At 38.3% G+C, this 11,314-nt stretch overlaps 1 protein-coding gene across 1 annotated transcript; it reads left to right on the top strand.

Annotated features, from left to right (window-relative positions):
• Nucleotides 1-200: 200 nt before the first annotated feature.
• On the top strand, nucleotides 201-9,417 carry dhodh (dihydroorotate dehydrogenase (quinone)). Its single transcript, XM_022767924.1, has 9 exons — nucleotides 201-287; nucleotides 1,979-2,191; nucleotides 2,290-2,489; nucleotides 3,614-3,696; nucleotides 4,136-4,323; nucleotides 4,855-4,968; nucleotides 6,126-6,279; nucleotides 6,408-6,567; nucleotides 7,302-9,417. Exons 1-9 carry the CDS (start codon nucleotides 270-272, stop codon nucleotides 7,456-7,458), a joined length of 1,287 nt encoding a protein of 428 aa, XP_022623645.1. The 5' UTR covers nucleotides 201-269; the 3' UTR covers nucleotides 7,459-9,417.
• The last annotated feature ends 1,897 nt before the right edge of the window (nucleotides 9,418-11,314 follow it).

Raw genomic sequence — 11,314 nt, 5'->3', positions numbered from 1 at the left:
TTGTCAACATGATACATTTATAGTATAGTACAATATATACTTATCATGAATATTTTGTAATCATAATTTCATAAAAATAAAAAAATCCCCTTAAATATTCACTGTAGTCATATTTTACATCTTGATGAAACATCTTAGATGAATCTCTGCATCTTCTTCACGACCCACGCTCATGATGGAAATATCGCGAGAGTACGTGGAGGAAGCAGTGAACACATGGGTTTGTGTAACAGCTTCATGCAGTGAAATGTAAGGACAGACCTGTGTCCATGGCGGGACATCTGAAGGTAATTTCAGACACAATCTCATATTCTTTGTGTTGCAGAATCAGATCATTTGAAAGGACGCCACGAAACCTGACGTGACAGCTGTGTTCCTGTTTGCTAGCTCGGTTGCTTCGCCGAAACGTGACAAACCAGGAAACACTGTAACTCAGCTTTCCTGTGTCTTTGTATGAAACTATAGAACACATTTGTAGGCAGTGGTGGTGTCTTTGCCACCACCTTTACTTGCCCATTGAAAATAGAGGCGGTTATTGTAAGAAAAATTCTCAACGACAAATGTTTGGGTTTATGTATGTACGAGTATGCTAAATTACACAGCTAATTTAACTTAAGTCGCTGTAGTCTGCCTCAAATATGAGCTCCAATCATGTATGGATTATGAGACAATACGGCCTCGGACATAGATAAGGAAAGACCCCCTGTTGTGTTATATCTGTACCTTAACGCGTAACCTCATCCTCTTTCTGACCACCGAGGGGCGAGCTACAGAAACACAATTTGTACCCTTTTCCCCCCGCTCCTAGACCCCCCACAGAGTGGGAGATATGCTGCTGATGGTTGTTTTGTGTCTCTGTGTCACATTTTGTGTTACTTTGTGGTAATCTGTGTCTCTTTGTAGTCGTTTTGCATCTGTATATGGTCATTTGTCATCTCATGGGATTATTTTGATTCTCTCCGTGTTCGTTTTGTGTCTTTTTGTGCTTATTTTATTGTCTGTAGTAATGTCTCTGTCAGGTTGTTTGTGTCTCTGAGGTCGTTCTATATCTCTGTATTACACAACACTTAGTTCCGACCAAGTAATTTGCTTGGGCATTCCACTAGTGCTGATAGAGAGTACAACAGCACCGGAACTTTTAACTACATGTATCACTCCGCTTCACAGGTGTTCTATTAACCATTAATCAGCGTTACATTAATGGTCGTTATCTGTCTTAGATTGTAACAAACTTTTGCAAAGATGAAAATATTTTTTCATAAAAAACATTTGAATTAAATGATGTATGGTCGTCAGAAGAGGATGAAGGGAAGGAAAGAAGCCTGGATAGTTCGGTGCACAACTGAGGTAACATGCAGGCAAAGTAGGAAGTTAGTGTGCATTGTGCAGGTCAGGAAAATGTTTATGTTTTGCTAAGCAACAGTCCAGTACAGGTCCAGTTGTGGAACTATCTGTGTTGGTGTTGCCAAATAAATGATGAAAGAAACAAACAAATCGTAATCTGTTGTTTCTTATTTAACTAATATGGCGCTCGTAGAACTGTTGTATGAAAGCAGCATCACAGTCGAGGTCGTGATGATGTTTTTTGTCGCTTTGTGTCTCTTTGTGGTTGTTTTTTAACTTGCCAACAGAGTTTTTCCACAGCAGACATTGTGACTGGAACAGGAAAAGCACAGGTGTACTTAATTTAATTAACGATGCTCAGTTCCATTGGTGTCTCATTAACCTTTCTGGAATTTAGCCATGCAAAATGTGATGTGTAATCGCCATGCAGTTTATTTTTCCTCCACACTACCACACTGGATATTAACCTGATTATTAAATGAAACACTGTATTCAAACTCAGTGTATTGTGGAAATTGGGTCATTGCAAACATTATGAATTAACTTTAACCAGTCTATTCACAGTAATGAATGCCTGATGTGAGTTCTTTGACGACACAGTTGATTCATTAATTTTTCATGGTCTTGTCAACAGAAGCAGTTAAAAGACGCAGTGAAGGTCATCAGCTCAGGTAGCCTTCTATTTGTCTCCTACCTCACCGCGGTTGGAGATGAGCGTTTCTATGCGAACCAGCTCATGCCCCTGCTGCAAAGGATTGTGGGAGCAGAGATGGCGCATGTGTTGGCAGTGAAGATGATAGGTTTGGGTGTGGTTCCTCTGAACCGCTACCAGGACCCTGCATCATTGGTAAATATGTCACCTCACTGTTTGCTCAGTGTACTTGACACTGAATGAACCCCAGATGCTGTAAGACTTTTTTTCTGTTTGTTGTTACTTCTCTATAGGAAGTGAACGTCCTTGGATTAAAGTTCAAAAATCCTATTGGCATTGCAGCGGGCTTTGACAAGCACGGGGAGGCTGTGGATGGCTTGTACAAATTGGGTTTTGGCTTTGTTGAAGTGGGGACAATCACTCCCAAACCTCAGCCAGGGAACCCCAAACCACGTGTGTTTCGACTCCTTACAGATCAAGCCATTATTAACAGGTATGTTTAGAAAAAGTTGCACTATTGTCTATACTTGACTGACTTTTCTATTGTTGTATAAGAATGCATTAATTTTAGTTAAATGCAGCTAATAAAACTGTATATGTTGTTCACTTACAACATACAATTTATATTTTATCAATGTTTTTACAGTAAAAATGGGAAAACTGTTTTTTATTTTAAATTAAAACTTGAATTAAAACTAATTTATTTCTATCATTACGTTTTAATGGTGTTAAAATATTTCCATGTATAAATGATGTTGCTTATTAAAATTGGGCAACATAATCTTACTGTTAGTCTCACGTTATTTTACGATGAAAACTTTATTGCAAATAAGTCAACAGTGTGAAGCAATGCATCAGTCAAAAAAAGCCAACATTTGCAATAACCTGTTGATTGGTGGATCATGTAGTTGCTCAAATTACCAGTCAAATCAAAGTTTGTGTCACAACACACTTCACAACTGGAATGTATGGGCAGCTGTTAGCTTTATAGTTGCGATTCATGTCTTTTAAAAATATTTTTGTATATTGGTCACGTAGTTGAACACCCCACTTTTATGTTAATTTATTCAATTTATATAACAGGAAAGGAGTCACATTAGTGTTAGTTTAGAGCAAGAGGAAATAATGATGTTTTTCTTTCTCAGCTCTGTCTGTTCAAAGAGACTATGCCTCCTACAGGTTTACTGCTATAGGGTTTAAAGGTTTACCTCATTTTGTTTGCCGTTTTAATTTGTCACGCAGATTTAAATGAGCTAAATGAAGGAAATCTGTTTTTACCGGCTCTTTTTTGATTTTCTTTTCTGTCATTATACCCGGTGAAATTGGTAATTTATGGTAATTTATCTTCATGATGTTGCAACAGACAATTTACCAGTGAATTAAGAGCTTTGCTAGTGTAAAAAAAAAATTAAATGAAAGTGTTATATAAGCTTTTGGTATTTAGTGCACTTGATTTTTGTAGGATTAGTTTATTAATAGGGTGGCATTTTAACAAGTTATGCTGTGTGTGTGTGTGTGTGTGTGTGTCTGTGTCTGTGTGTGTCTGTGTGTGTGTGTGTGTCTGTGTGTCTGTGTGTTTGTGTGTCCGTGTCCGTGTGTGTGTGTCCGTCCATCCAGATATGGATTCAACAGCTGTGGTTTGGCAGAGGCACAGCAGAGGTTGAAGGCCAGGGAAGAAACACAGCAAGAGCAAAGTAAAGGTTAGCAGTACTGTAAATGTGAAATGACTCACTGATCCAGCCAAAAAAATACTGAGTACAGTATTTTAAAATTTCAACCTGTTTTTTTTTCCTTTTGTTATTACTACCAGAAGTCTGATATAAATCTGGCATGTTTTGTTCTGTGTGCACTTATGTTATTTAGTAGTCACTTAGTTTGTGATGAGGAGGTCAAGCACTAGCACAAAGTGGGTTTGTGGTTAAATAGAATATTCTGTTGTCTTCTATTTTAATGATCTTGACCTGTCCTTGTTTCACGTTCTGTTGTGTCTGATCCATACCTGCTTACAGCCCATTTAGCACATGGGCAGCCACTGCCCCAGCTGAGTCATATGTCTGATGATGCAGCTTGTGTTTGTATTTGTCTGAACTTTCCTGTTTGTGTGTGTGTGTGTGTATGTGCGTATGTCTGTGTTTATAGCTGGCCTTCCCCTGGGCATCAACCTGGGGAAGAACAAGCTGTCCCAGGATGCAGGGACAGATTACTTGGAGGGGGTGAGAATGCTGGGCCCGCTGGCTGACTACCTGGTGGTCAACGTCAGCAGTCCTAATACACCGGGTCTCCGGGACCTGCAGGGGAAGGCTCAGCTCCACCAGCTCCTACATACGGTAGGACTGTGTGAATGTTCATTAAATTACTGCGTTGGGACCCAACAGTGACAAAAATGTGAACACAACAAAAATGTATCATCTGGCCTTATTGCCCAGCCTTCCCGCCTCAAATATAGTAGATCTCGATTCTAAAAATATCTTAAATAACTTCAAGTATAATCTCTTTGGTGTAGGTGTGATACAGAGAGAAATAAAAACTTTTTTTTTTTTTCTTAATTCCCCACCAAAGAAACAAGCCAAGAAGATTGAATAAAGGATTTGAAAGGATACGGTTTTGGTAAATGTATTCAGACATGGCTTCAGATTGGATAAAACGCTATCAAACGCTATCAAACCCCATCCCAAGGTGCATTCAGGGTTTGAAAGCATTTTATTTTATTTGTTAACGGGATGTGTTTAAGTTTATACATGGTGTTATGCTGCTCTTTAAATTAAGTAGCTCTTCTGTATTTTTCCTTCCCTCACTGTCCTTTACATCATACAGCACCCCTCACCCGATATACTCACATTCTCATAAAACCTCTGCAGGTGTTGAAGGAACGTGATGCCCTGCAGGGAGAACACAAACCTCCGGTGCTGGTGAAGATTGCTCCTGACCTCACTGCACAGGACAAACAAGACATTGCTGATGTTGTCACTGAGGTAGGACGTTTATTTGTTATAGTCATTTAATTTCCTTATTGTGCCTTGATTAGATTTTCTAGCCTCTTCTTAATTCCATTCCATTATAATCAAATTTCTTTCCTTTCTAATTTCCATAATAGCCATGTTTCATTTCTGCTGTGTTTTCCATTCGTGGCAAATAAAAGGGTCTGTCCAGGTTTAATCAGAAAGGATTGTGTTCCTTTTCCGTGGAGTCTAGTTTTTCCATGATAGATATGTATTTAATTTGTTGTATTGTAGTGTTTATAAATTGTTGTATCATCCTTTAGCCCTTTTCAAGAATGTAGGACAGAAAACATACAAACTTTACACAGGAAAAGCTGAATTTAAGCTCAGGTCCTGCTCTGAGGTGACAGCACTGATACCTTGAGTCATCCATGTCTCATGCTCTTATGAAAACAGCACACACCCTTTGCACAGATGCAGCCTTCTTCTTGCTTGAATGGCAATTGTATTGCTGGCCAGATAAATATGACTCCACAATAGAAAATGACATATATGACATTAGATATGGATAAATAATCTTTAGGCTAACATTAATGAAAGGCCTTTAGAAAAGAACAGTTGAAATTATAACAACTGTTAAGTAACTGTTACTTTAGTTTTGTCTTTAGGTTCCTTTTGCATTTTAGAGAAGAATCATATACTTGCTAGAGTGTGAGGCTTGTAGTTGCTTAGTGATCAAATATAAAGTTATAAGACACATGGAAATCTGCTTGATATCTAAACTTACTTTTTTGTGGTAATAACTATGTAATGGGGTAATTTTCAACCTCATCAGAGCACTGTTTAAAACGTATCGCTCAACAGGATCATTTAAAGACTTTGTTCCCTTCTTGCACTCTGTAACCTCATCACTACTTCAGAAGGTTGATTTCAGAAAATCCAGAGCAGTGTCTTTTTTTGCTCATGGGAGAGAGGAGGAGACTAACCTTAATGGAGACATTAAGGAGGGAAAAGCATTTATTTTAACAGTGCTCTGCCCTTCTCTTTGTCACAGTGCACTTCACATTAGAGGTCTGTGAAAGTCAAATGGCATTTACTCATAACCACCCACGACAATCATTTCTGCTCCTGTAGATGCAGCTACATACTTACTTCATGTCATCAGCTCTGTGCATGTTCTGTGTTTGCAGCTGGGAGTGGATGGGTTAATGGTGTCTAACACCACCGTGTCCAGGCCAGAGACGCTTCAGGATCCACACAAGTCTGAGGTTGGTGGGCTAAGTGGCCTGCCTCTCAAAGACCTCTCTACTAGCACTGTAAGAGAGATGTACAACCTCACCAAAGGTACATAGTTAATTTTTCTGTCCATTTTTCATCAAGGAGAATTTGCCTCTTTTTTTTCTCTTTTAACATCACAATACACTGAATACTTTTGAAAGTTATCGCTAAAATAGAATACAACATTATTATAGGTGAAGTACCAATCGTGGGAATTGGCGGTGTGGCCAGTGGGCAGGATGCTATGGATAAGATCCGTGCCGGTGCGTCATTGGTTCAGCTCTACACTGCTCTGACCTATCAGGGTCCACCTGTAGTGACAAAGATAAAGCGAGAATTGGAACAACTTCTAAAGTGAGTATGACCGTGAATGGAAATGACCATATATCCTTAAGTGGAACATTTTAAGAATTTTTGAGGGCTTCCTTTTTAACAATAAAAGGATATTTCTGGTTTATCACAAATTGGATGTTGTTTGTTATTGTCTTGGAAATAACCGATTTAATTACTGAGATCTGGGAGCTCAGCTGTCTCTCTAAAAGCTCTGACAGGGCACGAAACACCAGCAGTCAAGACGTTTGCTAAACTTAATTGGAAGAGAAAATTAAGGTTTAATTGTAAAAATTATTACCCAAACTATAATCCATCACAGTTTACAAAGCAATATCTTCTGGAGTTTGACTTACAAATAATGTGTTTTATATAGTTTGGCCCCATGATTGTGTTTCTTGCCAAATTTCTTTTTAGTAATGTTGTCTCAGAAATGACTTTGAGCACTATGTTATCATAACCGATAGAAATGATGGACAAAGCTACAGAATAAGACAAATAAATTGGAATTAATGACAGTCAAAAAGTCGACAATTTTATCATAAGTCTACACATATAGTGATTTCTGGCAGCAATGCTAATGCACCTCCACAATGTATCACTTCATACAGCATGTTTCTCAAAGACTGACAGCACAAGTTTCAAGAACTTTCTCATGTTCATCAGTTGCTCTCTCTCTCTTTCTCTCTTTGTCTCTTAGTATCCTCTGATTTGCATCATAAATGTTTCTAATTCAATATCTTCATCTGTTTTCACAGAGATCAAGGTTTCAGCAGCGTCTCTGAGGCAGTTGGAGCAGATCACAGAGGAGCAGATTGGTCGACTCGTAAGCAGATCAAGCTGAAAGAGATGGTAAATGTTAACACAGACACTCAGGGCTTAGCAGCACCTGTAGCTGCTGTCTCCTCCAACTAGGCAACATGATGGTCAACTTTTCCTGAAAAGAGATGAATGCTGAGTATTTGTGATAGTCCATCTGTGCATTCAGTCAGCTCTGACCTGGTTGTCTTTAAAACCATATTTTCAGTAATGGTGGTGAGGAGTGCGGAGAAAGTAAAATGCACCAAATCTCAGCTACACCTTTACTTATTAAGTGAGTAATGGTAAATCTCTGATGGTGCAATTGTAGTACTGAGGCGCTGAGGTCGATTTGAAACTTTATTTCAGACGTTTGTCCTTTTGTTACAGTGTTACAGCAGTTAGCTTTTCTCAAGTGCATACTGAAACCAAAGTGCTTGAATTTTTCACACACTTGCTCCCTAAACTAATTTTTACAAATGGATACAAGCAGTTTTTCTTGTGTGTAAAGAAAATAATCTGAAAACTTGTTTGTTGTCCTCCATTTCAGTAATTATATAGAAGTTGAAACAATACATTCAAATGTTGACATTGTATTATTCATTGCCAATCTAAATATAGATGTTATTATTCGTAAATGAATGGAAGAGTGCAAACATTTACGGGTTTGGGATCGAATTATTTATTTTGCTATGTGCTATGACCGAGGGCTTGTAGTGGGGCTGTTCATGGCGAACATTTGTGAGCTCTCTGTTTCAATCTGTTGTACATCAGACTTGGTAAAAGCTCCAACCGGTTACATAGAGGACAGCTGGTACACAAAGTTCAAACTCTTATGATTGTATGTGCCATTTGCGGACAACACATTACGAAATTTCTATTTTGACATTTTTAATGTTTTCAGTTTTACTGACATCTGAAGCTGACATTGTATAAACCTACACATTTAAGGCAATGACTCGGTATACTGTGTATGAAAGATATTTATTCCAGTGTGGGAGGTTCCTTTCACTACATGTTCATCATCCTAGCATTATGCCGTGTAGATGATCTGGTGAAGTCATGCAATCAGATTTTATATGATGTGTTGATGTGTCCATCAAAAAGAAGACAAATGCATCACTAGATTTTACATTTGGTCAGGTCAAGTTGGTTGTTTGACCCCATCTTCTTTTTCCTGCACTGAAAGACCTTGAAACAATGATGACAAACATGGAACCAGAGAGATTACATTCATGTTATGCTTATTTCCTCACTGGTTTACTGTCATAAAAACTCATCGGCTTAGGAATGCAATATGTTCTGTGAGAGGAGGGGTTGAAACATGCACTTGTTTTGAATTTGAATGTATACCATCTTCAGATTTCAGCAAACCCAGTTTTGTTTTTGCGTGTATGTGGAGGCACATGTTAAGGAGAATCAGCAAACACTGGAGCTCTGTTGATTTATGAAAGGCTTGAAGATGAGTGTGCAATGTTCCCGGCAGCAATAGAGAAAGCCCTTCAACTCCTCTTCCCATTAGATGAAGTCCCACTCCCCTGTGTTCTTATTAGCTGTGGGCATTGTGGCATCATGAGCCATTGGTGCAGGCTTTTATTGTTATTCTTGGGTTTTTCCCTCACTCATTGACACATTGCGATGCCTTCCTATAGCCTATCACAACACCGCCCGCTAATCCTAGAATAGACAGCAGTCATTAGACATGGCCAGGGAAGGCAGCAGTACTGTGAGGATCAGCTGTGAGCTGCCAAGCACTTCCTTCCCCCTCTCCTGAGGCCAAGTCCAAACTGGCTTGTATCCCATATGTGGTGTCACAAGGGGGAGGAGAGGGGAGGCCTGGCTTCCAGATTAGCAAAACTTTAAAACTGAAGGCCACTTAGATGTACGTTTTCCTCATTTAACTTTGATCATAGCTAGGAGGCAGCACTTAATCTGTCCCTGAGATGCTGTTTGTGCCGTGCTTTGATACAGTCTGAAGGCTAATAGGAAGAGAAGGGTCAGTGCTGGTCTTAATATATCACCTTGAATGAGCGTTAGGCAAATATTCATTATTGTATCTAGCACTATGCATGTATTCATGAGATCAGTAATGATAGCTTTACAGGTCAAGCATAGTTTTTGTGTCATAGTAGCCACGTTAATAAACTGTTAACTATGGAGAGCAGATGTCTTGGTAATACACAGGCACCCAGTGAAGAGGAGGGAATTTGTTCTTACTTGGCTGCACATGGAGAAAAACAAAGTGAATAAACAGAAAAACATTTTGCCTCTGTAAGACCTGTATATAACCAAAACAATGCTTATGTAGAAAAACAGACGAGGAAAAGAAAATGAGGTTGAAATATGTGCTGTTCAGTGAGATGTATTAGTAATTATTGGCTGGACTGACAAAGAAATTCATGTTTCCCTTGTGATAAATTGTTGCAAATACCACGTATTGTTTGTGGTCTGTTGTTATTCACAGTAATAGCATTTGATACACTGATATATATGAGAGAGAGAGAGAGAGAGAGAGAGAGAGAGAGAGAGAGGAAGAGAGAGAGAGAGAGAGAAAGAAAGAGAGAGAGAGAGAGAGAGAGAGAGAGAGAGAGAGAGAGAGAGAGAGAGAGAGAGAGAGAGAAGAGAGAGAGAGAGAGAGAGAGAGAGAGAGAGAGAGAGGAGAGAGAGAGAGAGAGAGAGAGAGAGAGAGAGAGAGGAGAGAGAGAGAGAGAGAGAGAGAGAGAGAGAGAGAGAGAGAGAGAGAGGAGAGAGAAACTATACACTGATATTTGAGATTTTAAGGTGATTTTACAGGTAACAAAAGTCCTCTGACTGGAATCAATGGAGCGCTGGGACACCCCTGTTTACTCTTCCTCTCAAACACTCAACCAACCATTCTGGTTTGGTGAACTCATATTTGTTTTGACATTTAGACACTGATGCAGTTTGTGTTTTTACTTTATATAGATGGCATTTACAAACACATGATTTACGTGTTGTTTTTTGTTAAGTTTTCTTTTCTTCTTTGGTGTGATATTTGTTTTTCTGGAACATCAGATGGCAAAGCTAATGAAGCATTCTTTATATAAGAGACTCTATTGGAGGTTTTATCGTTTTGAGGAGGAGGAGCCTTGAAGACTGAAAGAGCCAGTGTCTTCTGGGTCATTGGTTACAAAACTAATCAACCCTGAATGTTACAAGGTAAAGCAAAGATGGTTTTTGGATCATTTGTCAACTTCAGGAACATGGTTTAAAACCTCCCCTCAAAGAAAGAAAAAGCTATTTTAAACATGTATTAGAACAAGCCCACATAGTGCCCTTAATGCATTTAACCTTTTATGTTTAACCTTAGACCTTAATATGTTCAAATAATTTAATATTGTGTCAGATTTTAAATTCAAATTATAAACATTTGTATGCCTACAACAGCAATTTTGCATTACAGGTCACAAGTAAAGGAGACAAAACAACTACAATGCAATACCAGACCCCAGTAAATGACGTAGATACACAGGGAAAAAAACAAATGCTATGAGGCATTGCATAGACAATCAAGGATTTAGAATAATGATTACTTTTCTTCACAGGTAGAAGCTACCAATGCAATAAAACTCACTTTGCAAATATGTACTTTAGTACAGTCACTGTTTTTTTTATGACAGCAGTATATTTTCCTTTTGTTTTTCACTGTTCTGGTCTCATTTGAAAAACTGTTGATTTATCATTTTAATCACTTCTTTAAATACAGAAACTCAAAATCAGAAATATACTTTTTTTTTTTTTTTTTTTTTACAAATGTATTTAAATGGAAATCTAACAGCCCCAGGTGAGTAACATAAACCTTTACCAAACATAATTTGTTTTTGTCAGTAGGTGTAGATCAAGTGAAGTGTATGCAGCACTATCACCGTTGAGACATCAGTAGACCTAAACATTTAGATATGATTAAAAAATAGGATTACAAAAACCTTTTTAAAAAAAAAAAAAAAAAACT

Source organism: Seriola dumerili, unplaced genomic scaffold, assembly GCF_002260705.1.
Source record: "Seriola dumerili isolate Sdu_G_001 unplaced genomic scaffold, Sdu_1.0 BDQW01001299.1, whole genome shotgun sequence".
In the NCBI taxonomy this organism is placed as follows: Eukaryota; Metazoa; Chordata; class Actinopteri; order Carangiformes; family Carangidae; genus Seriola; species Seriola dumerili.
The sequence above is the reverse complement of the archived record's forward strand: the minus strand, read 5'-3'. Positions and strand labels throughout refer to the sequence as shown.

Coding starts and splice junctions, on each gene's coding strand:
- dhodh (XM_022767924.1), top strand. Junction 3,697..4,135: donor ACAGCAAGAGCAAAGTAAAG/GTTAGCAGTACT, acceptor CTGTGTTTATAG/CTGGCCTTCCCCTGGGCATC. Junction 6,280..6,407: donor GATGTACAACCTCACCAAAG/GTACATAGTTAA, acceptor ACATTATTATAG/GTGAAGTACCAATCGTGGGA.